The sequence below is a fragment of the Myotis nattereri genome (assembly GCF_964212035.1).
Source record: "Myotis nattereri genome assembly, chromosome: 2".
Lineage (NCBI taxonomy): Eukaryota > Metazoa > Chordata > Mammalia > Chiroptera > Vespertilionidae > Myotis > Myotis nattereri.
In genome coordinates this window covers 164,780,318-164,797,342 of record NC_138076.1, presented here as the reverse complement: position 1 = coordinate 164,797,342, position 17,025 = coordinate 164,780,318, and the positions used below count along the sequence as shown (strand labels likewise).

At 55.2% G+C, this 17,025-nt stretch overlaps 2 protein-coding genes across 2 annotated transcripts in view; both read right to left on the bottom strand.

The window, feature by feature from the left end:
* Positions 1 to 2,420: 2,420 nt before the first annotated feature.
* On the bottom strand, positions 2,421 to 3,476 carry TMDD1 (transmembrane and death domain 1; the record flags this gene model as incomplete). The annotated part of the gene is made up of 2 exons (XM_081083991.1): positions 2,421 to 2,861; positions 2,946 to 3,476. 2 exons carry the CDS (start codon positions 3,474 to 3,476, stop codon positions 2,421 to 2,423), a joined length of 972 nt encoding a protein of 323 aa, XP_080940117.1.
* Positions 3,477 to 8,465: 4,989 nt separating this feature from the next.
* The window catches only part of FIGNL2 (fidgetin like 2), a gene marked incomplete at its 3' end in the record, with an annotated part of 28,801 nt that continues 20,241 nt past the window's right edge, over positions 8,466 to 17,025 (bottom strand). Inside the window, exon 2 of the mRNA XM_081082270.1 lies at positions 8,466 to 10,450. Within this exon, the coding sequence (XP_080938396.1) occupies positions 8,466 to 10,439 (1,974 nt within the window). The 5' untranslated portion in view covers positions 10,440 to 10,450. The remainder of the gene's footprint in view (positions 10,451 to 17,025) is intronic.

Here is a 17,025-nt window from a genome sequence, read left to right as displayed (position 1 = left end):
TTGGAGAGAAAAGCAAGGTCCTGACACCTGCCCACCCCCACCCCCACCCCCGCATTCGCCCATTGCATGCCCCACACCTCCCTAGGCCGGTGCTTACAGGCCCACGAAACCCCTTCCTCACCAGTCCAGCTGGCAGAGCCCCAGGGACGATACCAGCCAGCTCAGCTGGGCTGGCCTTCTGCCTTTTTCACCAGTTTGTGAAAAAAATCTAACCCAGTGCCCCCCAAGCTCAGGCGTGCACGATGCCCAGCAGCCTCCACTCTGCTAGCTATGCTGGGCCTTGCCCTCCATCACCCCCAGATAAACCAGCGCACCAGGGCTGGTCCCGTTCACATTTGTGCAGGGATGAGGGGCCCCCCTCCGCTGCCCTCACCCTGCCCTGCTTTGGGGACATCCCTCTCTAGGCCATGTCTCCCGATCCAGAAACACTCTCAGGAGGATTCTGAAGTGCCCACTCTAGTCTGCTCCAGTAGCTCCACTCTGGAGAGAAATGGCTGGTAGGTCAGTCCCCATCCTCCCCCGGTCCCCAGCCTCCAGGCCTAATATGGAGGTGAGATTGCCATGGATTACGACTTTGTGACTTGAGTCCTGGGCATCTTCTGTAGCGATGCCTCTTTCTTTTCTCAGATGTTGCCCAAAGTTGTGCAAAAAGCTTCGTTCATTTTCAGGTACCCCCACCCCCTAAAGAATTGGCTGCAACTAGCCAGCCAGGGGGACAGCAGGAGAGAAGAGGAAGTCGGGATTGGGAGGGACCCAAGGTTTGCACAGAGTCTGCATTATGGCTTAGCTCTATGCTTTCTTGGATTCCCTTTTTAAGATTACCAAGATTTCCTCCATTAAACGCTGCTGAGGCACCCCCTGCCCTTGTCCCCCACTACTGTTTGCTGTACATAGAGGCTACGGGGGGTGGGGTGGGGTGGGGTGGGTGTGCACTTGTGTGTGTGTGAAGAATGTATATAGGTAAAGGGGAGCGGGGCCAGTGGTTCCAGAAAAGGGACAGAACTCCTGTGTTCCATTCCCAGCTCGGCCGCTGGCTCGCTGTGTGGCCTTGGGCAAGTCACTTAACCTCTCTGTGCCTCAGTTTCCCCATCTGTAAAATGGGGATAATAATACTGACCTACCTCACAGGGGTGTTGTGAGGCTTTAACTAAATGTTGTGTAAAGTGTTTTGAGATACAGAGGCAAAGGCACTAGGGAAGGGCGAAGTGTTATTTGGACTTAAGGAAGATGAAATGGTACCATAAATGCTGCTATTCTGAGAGCCATTTTAAACTGCACTGCTCCAACCACTCCCGCTTCTCATCACCAGGACAGCAGGTCGAGAAAATATGTTTCCTTTCACTTGCTTCTGGGGTTTGTGATTATTCTAAACACTTAATTTTTTTCCCTTGCTGTATCTCCTCCCCTCACCGCCTCAGCTTGTTCCCTGTTCCGTTTATGCGGAAATGGCAGAGATGCTTGAGAAATGAGAATGTATAAGTGGGTTGGAAGTTTATAGTCTGAAATTTCAATTTTACTTTGTACTGTACATCTTTTTACTTTAGAATTTGCAATAAAGGGTTACGTCAATCCTGTTTTCAACTCTCCTCTTGGACTGGCCTGTCATTCTGTCATCGCGCTCACACCGAAGCCCCTCCGCCCAGGGAGGTGGGGAGTCCCGCACTCGCACCCAGCAGGACCCCACCGCGGCCCTCCTGCCCTCCCCTGGGGCCCGGGCACATCATCTGAGCAGAGTCTGTGTGAGGTGCTTGGTCTGGCGGTGCCCAGCCATTCAGGGGGTGGGAAAGGTTTGGGGCTCTTGGGAGACCCTCACGAGGCCTTGCCAGGATGGGGAGAGAAGCTTGGCAGCAGCGCCTGGGCGTGGGCACACCTCTAGCTGTGGCGCCCCAACACGGTCCAGCAGCGCCTCCGCGGAGACAGAAGCCAGCATTTTGTTCTGCCCCGTTATGCTTCCCACGCCCCCTTACTGCTCACAGACCATTTCCTCGGGGGCTCATACCTGCAGCTCCGGCAGCTCTGGCTCCAAAGCCGCCGATGCCCTCCCTAGGGGCGGTTAGGGACTCCTAACCGGAGTTTCCCATGTGTAACGGAGCTAATACCTTCGGCCTTGGGTTTTGAAAATTAGATCAAATGATGTAACTGCTTCGCCATAGCGCCTGGCACATTGTTAGTGCTCAGTAAATGGTAGCTCTTAGTGGAAGAATAAGTTCAAAATAAGGTCCTGACGCTGACAAGAAGGGGGGGGGGGGGTCTGCCTCCTGCCCGCCTGGCAGGCTGGCCCCGGGCTTTCCTCTCCTATTTACAGCGCCCCTGGATGTGCCCATCATTTCCAACTAACAAACCGATCGCTCCCTCCTTTGTGGGTGTTCTGTAACTTTTATAATACGTCGCAGGGAGCACTCCCCCAGACGGTGCCCACTTTACAGCCGGGGGCACTGGGGTGCGGGAGGGTCCGGCCCATCTGCAGCCCAGGCCCAGGCGCCCGGCGACACCAGCCGCGCTTCAGCCAAGAGCGGCTTCGCCTCCCACCCGCCGTGCGCCTCCGCGGGCCCGCGCCGGGCAGGGGCAGTGGCGGGCGGGCCGGGGCTGCCCAGCCGCACCCCCTCGCCGTCGCCGCCCGTGATCCACAGCGTGAGCAGGATGAGCAGCGCCCCGGCGCCCAGCGACCCCACGAAGCCAGCGAAGAAGCCGAGCGCCAGCGGCCCGGCCCAGCCTGCGGGGCTGCGCTCGTACGGGGCCTGCGGCAGCCGCTCCACGATCAGCTCCAGCTCGTCCCAGTTAGGCTCGGAGGCCGGGGCGCGGCGGGAGCGCGGGGCCGGGGCGGGGGCCGGGGCGGGGGCCGGGGCGGGGGCCGGGGCCGGGGCCGGGGCCGGGGCCGGGGCGGGGGCGGGGGCGGGGGCCGGAGCGGGGGCCGGGGCCGGGGCCGGGGCCGGGGCCGGGGCCGGGGCCGGGGCCGGGGCGGGGGCGGGGGCTGCCGCGGGGACCCCAGCCGGCGCCCGGGGCTGGTAGCGCTGCCCGGACTGGCGCAGCTGCAGCGCCGCCTGCTGGTGGAGGTTCTTGCCCAGCTCCCGGGCCACGTCGGGGCGGCCGCAGCGCCGCAGGGCCCGGGCCACGCGGTCCCAGGGCAGGGTCGGGGCCTCGGCGGCCAGCCAAGCTGCCAGCCCCTCCCGGCAGCCGTCGGAAACCCCGGGGTCAGTCGCCTGCCGCCGCCGCCGCCGCCGGCCCGGCGACCCCGACGTGGGCCCCGACGGTTCCGCCTGGGCCAACCGATCCTCAGAAAGTCTGGCCAGCTCGGCCTCAACGTCCGGGTCCGGCGCCTTCAGAAGCGACTGGAAATGGCTGCACTCCTCCGGGGTCAGCAGCTCGGCCAGACGGACGGCTGTGTGAGGCCCCATGGCGTCCAAGGCCCCCGCCAGAACCAGTACCGAGCCCCAGAGCGCCACGCCTAGGGCCCCGCCGGGAGCGGGGGCCGCCATCGCCTGGCGGTGACGGAGGAGCTCCGAATGCGCACCGGGAGGGGAGGGGCGGGGCGCTAACACCCACGGGTGGTGGGGAGGCGGGGGGGGGGAGGGTCCACATTCAGCAACTGGGGCGAGGGAGCCCAGCACCCCAGGACCTGGAAGGGGGCTTCCAATACACGCGACTGGTTGGGGGGACAGCTCCCAACACACAGAAATTAAGACGGAGGGACCCACAAAATCCAGGAATTGGGAGTTTCCCGGCACCCCTGGGTGGGTGGGACTCAGTCCCGCTGAGACTGGGAGGGGCTGCCCCACTAAGGCCTCAAATTTAAAAAGTCCCGGGCATCTCTTCTAGCCCATTTCCTGCCCCTCCTCATCCTCCACCAGAAGCCCTAGACCCCTAGCTCTCCTTTATCGCTGGTATCCAATCAATACCCAAATTCTCTTCTTTCCAGATAAATACTAAACATTTCTAGACTGTCATTTCCCATCCTCTGACATGGCATCCAAACCTTCACCCAGGCTTGTCTGGGTGAGGCAAGCTCCTCCTCCCGGCCCCACCTCCCTGCACACACACACACACACACACACACACACACACCCCGAGCCCACTCACACCCAGCCAGTGGCTCTGGCTCGCCTTTGGATCTTGGCTGCACTCTTAGTTCTGCCTGGGCCACTCCTCCGCTGACAGGTCTCTTCTGGAAAGCCCTCCCTGACTCCGTCCTCTCCACTCCGACAGCTCTGCCCTTTCCTTGCCTCCCCCATTCCACCGTGAGGCCCATCTCCTGTCCCCATAGCAACCAGTGCATCATTACTTAGTAAAGATTTCTTGAATCAGTGTGCGAATTAACTTTCAAATCAGTTGTGTCCCACCCACCCACCCACCCACCCAAACACACACGAGATTCGAGATTCATCGTGGAGCCTCCACTCTCCACAGGGCATGTGAGGTCCTCCCGGCGCAGTGGCTCCGTCCCAGTGATTCCTCCAGCCTCACGTCCCCCAACTCCCGCCCTCACTTCCTGCTCTTACAGCAAATCCCATGGAGGGTGCAGTTGCCAGCCTCCGTAGCTCTGCTGCTGTCCCCCGTCCTGTCCAGGACGTTTTTCCGACACCCACCACCGCCACTGTGAGTCAGGGTCTTTTCTGGGCCTTCTTTTTTGTTTGTTTTGTTAATCCTCACCAGAGGATATTTTTTCCATTGATTTTTTGAGTGGAAAGGAGGGGAGAGACAGAGAGACAGAGAAACATTGATGTGACAAAGACACATCGGTTGGTCGCCTCCCGCACGCATCCCTAGTGGGGCCAGGGATCAGGCCTTCAACCGAGGAACATACCCTTGACCAGAATCGAACCTGAGACCCTTCAGTGTGTGGGCCGACTCTCTAACCAGAGACAAACCGGCAAGGGCCCAGGCACTCTTGAGATAACTGTGCATCCTACATCAAGACACTTATCTGTAAATTAATTCAAGGATTTATTCATTGTCTTCCATGTACCAAATACTGTGCCAGATGTGAGAATAAAAATTCTGGTATGGCCCCTCCTCAAGCAGCTCTATGCAGCTGTGATTTCAAAGGATCCATTTTTCAGCTTTCCCTACCCTGCACTTTGGGCTCTTCAGAACCGTGGTTGTGCTTAATCATTTCTATATTCTCAGTGCCATGCATACAGCAGGTGCATAATAAACCAACTAGAGTACAAGGGGGGTCTGGACATCCAAGGCCGGAGAGAGTTGGGGTCACTGAACCCTGGGGCAATGCCCTGGAGCCCTCATGCCCAGGCACACCCCCAGATGTTTCTCTCAGTGGGGAGAACCATTTGCTTTGTCTCCTGAAAGCCTGGTGCATATACCAAGCACTGAGCCCTGGGGCCACTACTCCCCTGGGACTCTGGTGCATTTTCAGCAGTTTTAGAGCATTTGTCAAGGAAGCTGTGAATCCAAACCTCACGGGTATCTCCACAGTTTTTTCAGCAACATGCTCCTTCCTAGTTTTGTCAGTCTCCGGGTTTATGCTGAGTTGTCAAAGATAGTTTGGGGATTGACAAATGGTGGCGGATAAAGGACCTTGGGACCTTAAGACTAGAATTCAGCTAGCTCTGCCCACTGCCCACTTTCCCTCCATGCACTCATTTATTCCTTCATTCACTCATTCAACAAACAGGTAAGCTTTTCTTGGCCCCCCACACTTCAGAGCTCTGGGGATACGAGTCTGGCCCAATTCTGAGCCTCTGAGAGCTCAGATTGCATGAGAGCTTTCCCTACCCAGGGGCTTTTTGGAGCCTGAGAGTATAGCCTTTCACCTGGTGGCCTCAGGGCCCAGTGCCTGGTGGGCACTGCTTGTGCCAGATTGAATAGCAGGGGTTCCACAATAATGTTGTGCTCAAGGAATAGTAACACCCATAGCACCACACCAAGGGCACTGACAGGCCTGGATGTCCACGCCGTCCCCAGAGGGCTCCCCACATCTTGCTACCCCCAAGAAATCCTCTGGAGACCACATGTCATCGTTTTAATACTGTGTAATACTTTCTTTTAAAATACAGTCTCTTCTGAGGTAGACAGACCACAACTGCAGAGCATCTTCAGACAGGAGATAAATACGTCCATGTACAACACACAGCAAAATGAGGTAGAAATGGTTACAGCTGGAGGAGAGGACCCCGACCCCAATCTGGGTGGAGGAAGGAGAGGGCCAGCTTGCTGTGTCTGCCCTCCCCCAACCCCTGCCCCTGGATTCTTTGGTATGCCCCCCCCAACATTGCCAGAGCCGGACCTGCCTTCCCCCACCCAACCCAGTGCCCATGAGGTAGGTGCTAGTAGACTAGGGGATGGCTCCTTGTGCAAAGTTCCCCAAGGCCAGTAGAAGAGGTGGTGGGTCTCAGTCAGCGAGGCCCCCCAACCCCCAGAGCCGCCTGCCTCTTGAAGGGAAGGGATCCCAACCCCACTTCCCTGAAGCCCTCCCCCCATATACATACACACCTGAGAGAACCTCCTCACTCCTGGCTCCCTCCAAGGGCCTTTCACAGCCAAGACCCTGCAGCCCACCCCACTGCTTCTGGGCAACAGTCCTGCAAACAGCCAGCTCCGAGGAGAGGAAGGCCAGCAAGAGACCAGGCGTGAAGAGGGGGGACACAGAGCAGCTTTCCTGGCGGCCCTCAGCACCTTGGCACCCGAATGCTCCCCCTGCACCCCCTTCCAGCTGGGAGGGGGAGGAGGTGCAGAGACTGTAGCAGCTGAAAGGGCAGGCAGGTACAGGGAGGGAGGCTGGGGTGGGAGAGAAAAGAAGTTAGGGGTGAGGGCTTGTTCTCCCCCCCAACTTTGGACCAAAGGTCAGAGTTGTGAAATGGGCTCCCGAGGGGGAGGTGGCAAGCGGCTGAAGCCCCATCAAGGGAAGTTGGTAGGAAGAGGAGGAATACGGTTCTCAGAAGAGAGCCCAAGCCTGGGTTTCTGGTGGAAAGTGTGGATGTGACTGAGAATAAACCCCCAATGTTAGCATAAAACAGCCTGCCCCCCTCACACTGCCTGCCAAGACCTCGACCCTAGGAGAACAAGAAAGGAATATTCCCCACAGAACCTCCCCTGTGTCGGATGCTCACTGCTCATCAGAGCCTCCTAGCGGACAGAGAAGGTTGAGTCTGTAGTCAGTTTTGTGCCCAACCAGACTTGTGGCCAAACTGTCTTTCCCTCCAGAGGCAATCCCCTTAGCCTGGATTATAGGAGACCTCTGCCTGGTCAGTGGCCAGGTGGACTGACCTCTCTGAGGACTTTCTGCCTCTGTCACCTTCCCATTGGGGCCTCTCAGGCTACTCTGGGTCTGGGGCAGGAAGTAGGCGAGGACAACCCAAGTCTGGTTAACCCTTCACAGAAAATACTACGCTGAGAGTGGGACCCAGTTGGAGGAGTAGCAGAAAGGGGGCCAGACTCACCTGCTCTCAAATCCCACAACAGGCTCCCAGCACCCCTGCCTACAACCTTGGACTGGGAGGAAGCCTACAAATACATTCTGCTTCCCTCTGTCCCAGGAAGAGCAGGGGTCTAAGTGTAGCCCTGGGTCCTCCTCCGCCCTGCCCCACAAGGCTCACTTCCCAAGTCTTCGGGGAAAATGTGCTCCCCTGAGGGGCAGGGTGGGTGGTGGGATCACACAGGAGAGTAGCCGACGTCTAACATTCTTTCTGAGGTCAGTTTCTTCCTGAGTTGTCAAAATAAAAAGAAAAACAGCAAGTTCTACACATCTTACAAAAATAAGAGGCCTAAATATTAAACAAGCTACATTCCTGGGACTCCCCCCTCAAAAACAAACAACAACAAGCCCTTCTTTGGGTGGTTTTTGCTTGACACCTCCCGCCAGACCCAGGTTTCAGCTGGGTAATGGGGTGGGCGGGAACTGCCTATCCCCTCCTCCTCCGCGCGGGACCTCCAGCTCTCCTGCAAAGGGACGCTGCAGTCTTTGAATGCGAGGGACAGAAGGCAGGGAGAAGGACCAAGAGGCACCGAAGCTAGAGAGCAAGGGATGGAGACAGAGCAGAGGGTGAGAGATGGAGAGAGGGGAGGGGGGAGCAAACGAGAAACTGGGCCAGGATCGGGGGACTGGAGGAGTGGTGACAATAAGGCAGAGAGAAAACTAAGCGAAAGCAAAGAAAGAGGGGAGAGTGGGGGGAGGAGGAGGGAGGCATCCAGATAGCGAGGAGACACAAGAATTGTGGTGAGAGCGCAGGAGTTCCTTAGGCCCCCCAGGCAGACTTGCCCGTCTGAGGTGCGGAGATGGCAAGCTTCCCGTCCACAATAAATAGAAAAAACCTGAGTACACAGCGCATATGGCATCTATCTGCCTAGCAGAAGCATTTTCCTTCCCACGGAAAAAAAAAAAATCCACCAACAGCCCCCTTTCCCCCCTCCCCACATTCATCACTGCACCCTCCCAGCCAGGTGGGTTACAGACATCCCTCCCAGGACCGGGGAGGGAGGGGTGGCGGCTCCCGCGCCTCCCCCTCGCGCCGTCAGTGTCCGAAGCCGTACATTTTGTCCCACTCCACATACGAGTCCAGGTCCTTGGGGGTGGCCCGGGGGCCCACCTTGGCCAGGGCCGCCTCCAAGTCCTTGTAGGAGAGGGGCCGCTGCAGCCCCGGGAGGCCCGCCCCGGCCGCCGCCTGCTGGCACAGCTGCCCCAGCTCGCCCCCGGAGAAGCCCTGCGTGCCCTGCACCAGGGCCGCCAGCTCCCGATCGCTCAGCACGCAGCCCTGCTGGGCCAGCGCCCGCTGCAGGATCTGCCCGCGGGCCGTACCATCCGGCAGCGCCACGTAAAAGCGGAGGACAAAACGCCGGCGGGTGGCCTCGTCCAGAGCTGCGGGCCGCGAGGTGGTGCCCACGACCAGCACGCCGTCGGCCCCCGCGCCGCAGCCGCCGTCCAGGCAAGCCAGGAGCGGCGCGAGCAGCGAGCCCGCGGCGGCCGCGCCGTCCTCCCGGGTCGGCAGCAGCGCGTCCAGCTCGCTGATGAGCAGCACCGCGGGCGGGCGGCAGCGCGCAGCCGCGAAGGCCGCCTGGAGGAGGCGCGCGCCCTCGGCGGCCCCGGGCGCGGCCAGCGAGGCTGCGCGCAGGCGCAGCAGCGAGGCGCCGAGCTGCGTGGCCAGACAGCGCCCCAGCAGCGCCTTGCCCGCGCCCCGCGGCCCGAAGAGCAGCACGGTCCGCGGCGGGCGCGGGCTGCCGGGGTAGGCGGGCGGCCGCAGCAGGGGCCACACCAGCTCCTCCTCCAGCGCCGCCTTGAGCGGGCCCTGGCCCGCCACGTCCGCCCACTGCACCGGGGGCCCGCAGTCCAGCATCTTGCTCGTCACCAGCTCCAGGGCCCCCGGGTCCACCGCTTTGGGGGGCTCCTCCGACGGCAAGGCAAAGGCCCCCCGGGGAGCCGGGGCCGGCGCGCGCTCCGGGAACTTGTCGAAGGACTCGAGTGGCGGGCCGTAGCCCGGGGAGCCCAGGACCTTGAGGGGGACGCCGCCGGCGTACTTGCCCGACGCCTCCTCCGCCCCCGGCGGCTTCGCCCGGAACCCGTGGCCTCGACCGTCGCCGTTGTCCGCGGCGGGGTAGGCGGCGCCGTCGGCCGCCGGGGCCTTGGTGGGCTCGTAGACGTACTTGCGGTAGCGGCCCTCCGCGCCCTCGTCCGCGGCCTTGCGCTTCAGCGACACCCCGGCCTCCGCCCCGGGAGCGGCGGCCTGGAAGCCGTAGGAGGCGGGCGCGGGCCGGGCCGGGGCGGGCGCGGGCAGGGGCGTGGGCGCCGCCAGGCCCGAGGGCAGGTAGGGGGTGGGCGGCGGGGCCGGGGGCGGCGGCAGAGCCCCGTAGCCCGGCTGCGCGGCGTAGCCCCCCGCGGGGTAGTTGTACAGAGGCGCCGAGGGGCCGTAGCCGGGGGGAGGCGGGGGCTGCAGCAGCGCGGCCGGGGGCGGCGGGGCCAGCGCGGTCCCCGTCTGCGCGCAGTAGCCCGGGGCCAGGTACCCCCCGCCGTAGCCGGCCGCGTACTCTTGCGCCGCGGGCGGGCCCCCGCACGCATTGCCGGCGTAGAGGGGCTCAGGCAGGTTCCCGGCTAAAACCGGGGAGCCCCCGAGGCCCCCGGCGCCGCCCCCACTGCCCGACTTGGTTCCCGGGAGGCCTTCGTGGAGCGAGGCCAAGGGGTAGTGTGTCTCTGGCCCCGGCCAGGGCTCGGGGTCCCCCTTGGCGCCGTTGAGAAAGGCATCGCCGTAGCCGCCCAGGGTGGGGCGCTCGTAGGGCGAGTCCAGGACCCCCGAGTACTTCTCGGCGTAGCGCTTGAGGAGGTTGGAAGCCGTGAGGGCGGAGATGTCGTCGTGCGCCCAAGCGTAGTGGCAGCGCTGGCGACCCCCAGGGGGCAGCTCCAACTTGTGGGCTGGCGACGGGGTGGTGGAGGAGACGTCCAGGTGCTGCTCTGGCCACTGGTTGAGAGGCTGGGCGTGTTCCGGTGTCCAGTGCATCTTCGACAGAGCTGCAAGAGAGAAGGGGTGGTGAGGTCCTTCAGGGCCCCACCTCCCCGCGCGCCCACCGCCCCGCGCGCCCACCTCCCTACCCACCGAGACTGCATGCAGCTCGGGACAGGCTGGTTCTCCCGCGCCCACCACCCTCCTGGGGAATCTTCTCCAGCACCAAGTACACAGTACCGCAAGCATGTCAAACTCAGCCTGCGGGCCGCATGTGGCCCACAATTAATATTTTTGCGACCCAGCCAATATAACAGTATGTGAGAAACGTTTTAATAATAATTTCATAATCTTCCCCACACACACCACGTGCATCTGTAGCCGCAAACCTTGCATATCAACTCTGGTCACCCAATTTTAAAATTAGACTTGTTAGTGACATCTCTGGGTTTGTAAAGAAAATTATGGTAACTTAAATTCATAAATATTCCAGCGCATGTGGAAGAAATTCCAATATCATCCCGTTTTGGACGCGTGGCAGTTAACTGGTTAACCTTTAGAATATCCTGTTATACAAATTATTAATAACGAATTACAACATTCACTAATTACTGATCACTATAATCGTGTTGCATTCATTTCCCTTACGTGCCTTACATGCAGGCGCACCATTTCTCTCCACCAATACCAGCAGCAAATATTTTAGCAGCCGATTGCTGCGTCATTACTCTTGCACTGACTTGTTTGGTGTGCACAACACGAAATATTTAGCTTTCGGAGAACAAGAAAAATAGATTTATTTGCGTTACGCTTATTAATTTGTGCAGTTATTCAGTGTCTGGTAAGTTAATGTTCAAGAAAAAATTAATTTTTATTAAAATATTCTATTATTTTATGTTAACGATTACTCATTTATTTCAGCCCTTGTATTCAGCATGTCTCTATCGAAATAAACCTACATTTCTATGAAAATTGAAGCTTTTGGGTTTTTTGCAGCCCACATAAAGTTAAACCTTGTTTACTTGGCCCTGTTAGCCTTTGAGTTTGACATGCTTGCAGTACAGAATTTACCCCTCTTGTCCCAGGGTTAAAGTTATCTGAAAATACTTCCCTCAGAGCAAGAGGCATCTGGAAAGGACATGTTTGGCCCTAACTTCACCTTTTTTATATTAAATTTATTGGGGTGACATTGGTCAACATGATATAGGTTTCAGGTGTAGGTGTCTATGTTACAAGATCTGTATATTGTACCATGTGCCCACCACCCAAAGTCACATCTCCTGTCACCATATATTGGGGCTGCCTTCTCCTCCCACCCCCTTCCCTCTGGCAACCAACTAACTGCATCTTATAGGCAATGATGATTATTTGTCCTGGCCACACCAGCCCTGACCTCTAGAACACAATGGTCCTGACTTCCAGACCTAATGTCGTGAAGGGTAGAACGTGCTAGCCCTGGAAATAGCCAAGCCCACGTGGGGCTCATTCAGGAACAGCTGTTTGTTGCATGCCCGACATGTGCTAGGTAGGCACTAAAGAGACACTGAGGTTGTGTAATGATGAGAGGCCTGCCCAGGGCCCCTGACCTAATGGCCCAACAGTTTGATAGTCTTAAGTGCTCTGCTCACCTCCATCTTCCTACAGACTCCAGGGTCCCCTTGGGGCCTTAAGTGAGGGATATAGATGTCTTTGGCAGTTCCGCGCCATCCCTGGGAAATCCCAGAGGCTGATCGAGAAGCATTCACTTCCTTTCCACTTGGTTTCTTTTAGTCTCTGCCTGATAAGGTCAGAGCACATGGGTTCCAGACCCAATTCTGCACGTGATGGCTGTGTGCCCAGGGCAAGTGTTGCCATCTGTCTCATTCCCAAAATATGATCATCACAATACAGAGAGGTTATTTAGATAAATCACAATCCAGGGAAGATGGGGGAAAGTTAGCTCACAGCATTGCAGTTAAGTGCACATCTTAGCTTCCCAGTAACCAAATAACTCACTTTGCAAAGTAAAAAAACATGGCCATACTCAAAAACAGCAAAATGTTCCTAGCATAGAGATCACAGGGCTTATTTTTCATGGACCTCAGGAAGCAAACCTATGAGATGTAATAATGTCCTCTTAGCCATGCCACAAACACAAATATTACATGGCTGTTTCTTACACTGCCCCTCAACACCAGTCAAGGCATGAGCCAAACTAGTCAAACGATTCAGGGCCTGGGGAAGTGCACTCTCTGGGCACATGGCTCCAATGGGTTAGCCTGATCCGAAGGTAAAAGCTCAAAGACTAAACGGCATACTAGAGATGGTTTTTGCTGATGAGTATTTCTCAAACCTAAGCTTTTAATAAGATAAGTTAGCCTTACAGTTTCAATATTCTTTCTTCAACAAATACTAAATGTTATGCTGCGGCGGGGGGGGGGGGGTGGGGGGGGGATGGCGGCAGACGGGGGCAGATTGCAAGGTGAATATGATGGTTCAGCCAGATGTGGAGACAGATAGACAACGATTGCAAGGTGAATATGATGGTTCAGCCAGATGTGGAGACAGATAGACAACATCTTTTGTGAGGTGGGGCTCAAGGGAACATGCTACACCTGGTGGAGAAGGCCTCACCAAGGAAGTGGTGTCTTTACTGGATTTTGAATGGTGAGGGACCAAGGTGACCAGACAGGCTAGAGCAGTGGTCGGCAAACTCATTAGTCATCAGAGCCAAATATCAACAGTACGATTGAAATTTCTTTTGAGAGCCAAATTTTTAAACTTAAACTATATAGGTAGGTACATTGTTACTAACTTAATTAGGGTACTCCTAAGGCTTAGGAAGAGCCACACTCAAGGGGCCAAAGAGCCGCATGTGGCTCGTGAGCAGCAGTTAGCTGACCACGGGGCTAGAGGGTGCCAACACCTTTAAAGATACAGAGCACAATGCATTCAGAAAGCCTGGACTGGGTTAACTCATATACCCTATCCCCTTCCTCAAGACAATTTATTGCCACATTCTTGAAAATTGTCATAATAAATCTACGTATCTACTGTGTCTATGATGTGAATCATGTGCCTTAAGAAATAGGGCTTCAAACAAACAAACAAAAAAAGACCCCAAACAGCCACAGCAATCTTGTAAAAGAAGAACAAAGTTGGAGGGATCACAAATCTGGATATCAAACTATACTACAAAGCCATTGTAATCAAAACAGCCTGTTACTGGCATAAGAACAGGCATGCAGACCAATGGAACAGAACAGAGACCCCAGAAATCGACCCACGCCATTGCTGTCAATATTTGACCAGGAAAGCAAAAACAATGGCGTAAAGACAGTGTTTCCAACAAATGGTTTTGGGAAAACTGGACAGGCACATGCAAAAAGATGAAACTAGACCACCAACTTACACCATACACAAGAATAAGTTCAAAATGTAAGTTGTGAAACCATAAAAATCCTAGAAGAAAACATAGGCAGTAAAAACTCAGACATCTCATGTAGCAGAATTTTCACTGATACATCTCCAAGCGCAAGAGAAATAGGAAAAATTAAACAAATGGGACTACATCAAACTAAAAAGCTTCTGCACAGCAAAAGAAACCACCATCAAAATGAAAAGAGAACCCACTGTATGGGAGAACATATTTGCCAATGATACATCTGATAAGGGGTTAATATCCAAACACATAAGGAATTCATACTACTCAACAATTAAGTCCAATTTAAAAATGGGGAAAGGACCTAAATAGACAACTCTCCAAAGAGGACATACACATAGACAATAGACGTATGAAAAAATGCTCTAAGTCACTAATCATCAGAAATGCAAATTAAAACCACAATGAGATATCACCTCACACCTGTCAGAGTGGTTACCATCCTATCCTATATAATAAAAGGCTAATATGCAAATAGACAGAACAGCAGAACAACCAGTCCCTATGACGTGTGCTGACCACCAGGGGTCACGCATGGAACATGGCAGGCGGCAGCAACAGCGGGATGGTGGAGCAGGTGAGCGGAGGTGCCAGACCAAGGCAGGGCACCGGTCACAGTCATCGGGGTGAGCCTCTGGTGGTTACTGAGAAGTCTTTGTTCCCGCGCGCACTGGGTCTCACCTGGTGCTCACATGTGCTGCCACCCAATGCCCAATCGCTTGATGCCTCAGGGGGTACAAGTAGCAGCTGCTGGCCCTGATCGCCCCTGAGGGCTTCTCCACCTCCCCCTGCTCCTGAGGGGTGGTCAGGGCAGCAGCCACTGCTGGCACCTGCTGCTGGCGCTGGCCCCAATTGCTCCGTGCTGTCAGCAGGTGCAAGCAGTGGCCAATAGACGTATGAAAAAATGCTCAAAGTCACTAATCATCAGAAATGGGCCCCTGGGGGGGAGGGGAGGTGCTGCCAGCAGACAGGGGACCACAGCGGGAGGGGCCAGGTGGGGGTGCAGAGGATGGGCCGAGACCTGCCCCTGTGCCCACTGCAGCCTCAAGGCCCACAGTTCCTTTCAAGGTGCACGAATTCATGCACTGGGCCCCTAGTCAATAAATAAACAACAAGTGCTTGCAAGGATGTGGAGAAAAAGGAACCCTAGTACACTGTTGGTGGAAATGCAGACTGGTGCAGCCACTATGGAAAACAATATGGAGTTTCCTCAAAAAGTTAAAAATGGAACTGCCATTTGACCCAGTGAACCCACTTCTGGGAATATACCCTAAAACCTCCAAAAAACTAATCAGAAAGAATATATGCACCCCTATGTTCATAGCAATGTTATTTACAATAGCTAAGATTTGGAAACAGCCCAAGTGCCGCCAGTAGATGAATGGATAAAAAAGGCTGTGGTACAGCCTGGCGGGCATGACTGAGTATAGACCTATGAACTAAGAGGTTGAGATTTAATTCCCAGTCAGGGCACATGCCTGGCTTGTGGGCTCAATCCCCAGTGGGGGGCATGCGGGAGGCAGCCGATCAACGGTTCTCTGTCATCATTGATGTTCCTGTCTCTCCCTCTCTCTTCCTCTCTGAAATCAATAAATATATATATATATTTTAAAAATTAAAAAGCTGTGGTACATTTACACAATGGAATACTATGCAGCTGTAAAAAAGAAGGATCTCTTACCCTTTGAGACACTATAGATGGACCTGGAAAGTATTATGCTAAGTGAAATAACCCAGTCAGAGAAAGACGAGTATCACATGATCTCACTCATACGTGGAATAAACAAAATAGATCCAGAGACATAGAAGCATGGAACAGACTGTGGAATCTCAGAGGGAAGGTGGGGGGGGGGGGGCAAAGAGGGGAAGAGATGAACCAAAGAACTTGTATGCATATATGCATAACCCATAGACACAGACAACAGGGTGGTCAAGGCCTGGGGCAGGGGCTGATGGTGGGCTAGAAGGGGTCAATGGGGGAAAAGGAGGGACATATGTAATAATTTCAACAATAAATATTTTTTAAATAGTGTGGTGAAGGCCTAAGGCGGAGGTAGAGGGTGGGCAGAGGGGGCTATTAGGGGATATCTCTAGTACTGTCATCAATAAAATTATATATATATTAAATTTAATATATATATATTAAAACAAAAAAGAAATAGGGCTCATGTGCAGTGAGCAACCTACATAATCATACACTGCAAGCCTAGAAGGAGTACCAAGAAATGTTGGGTCACGGAGGCCTGGAAGTAGGTGTATGCAGAGAGAACGGTAGAAGAGCTGAAAATAAGCAAGTGGCTTCTCAGGTTCTCTTCAGTTGCCCGTACTCACAGCAGTTTGTTGACAGCACCACCTCCAGAGGCTATGACCTGACATCAATGGGAGAGCACAGTCTTTGAATCTAAAACTATTTACCCTCATCCCCACTGCCCTGGGGAGGGCGTGAGCAATAGATACTAAAGCTTAAAAAAGGAACGTTTTTAAGGTTGTTTTGCCTTCAGAGTTGACCCTGAACACCAATGACAAGAAAGCAGAGCAGAGGCAGTAGAGCTGAGTGCGAGGTCTGTGGGCAGGTCTGCGGGTCCTACTGAGGGTCTTCAGAGAGCAGAGGCATTAGCTGGTGTCAGAGGGGGTCATTTCCAGGGACATCAGGAATCACAAGGGGTCTGGTTGCAGCATCATAAGACGTAATATCAGAGTTATACAAGTGCAAACACAGGTGGGGCAAAAGTGGGTTTACAGTTGTGAGTACTGGAAACACAGTTTATTGTTGTATTATTTATTAATTATTGTATTTTCTATACAAACAACTGTAAACCTGCTTTTGCGATGCCCCGTGTTGTATTACCACATGGACCCTTAAACCTGTTTTGTTTTGTTTTCTATTCATTGTTATCCGTGTTTTGGCTCCTTCATATGGAGAAAATAAATTTGATGATAGCACTTTCCCTGAACACATTCAGCTGGGAATGATGGGGAAGGACATCCATAGACACGGCAGGGAAGGCTGTGTGTCTGGGCGGTTCCACAGGCATTTCCTTCACCCCCTCTGCTCCTCTTCACTCAGGTCCCCACCCTCAAGGCCAAGTACTCAGCCTTGGCCACCACTGAACCACTCCACCCAGCAGTGTGGATGCCAGGAATGCCCCCCGTGGCTCTCCAAGCCTGTCCCAGCACCACACCCCCCCTCTCTCATCTATTCCAGGATTAGCCCCTCAAGCT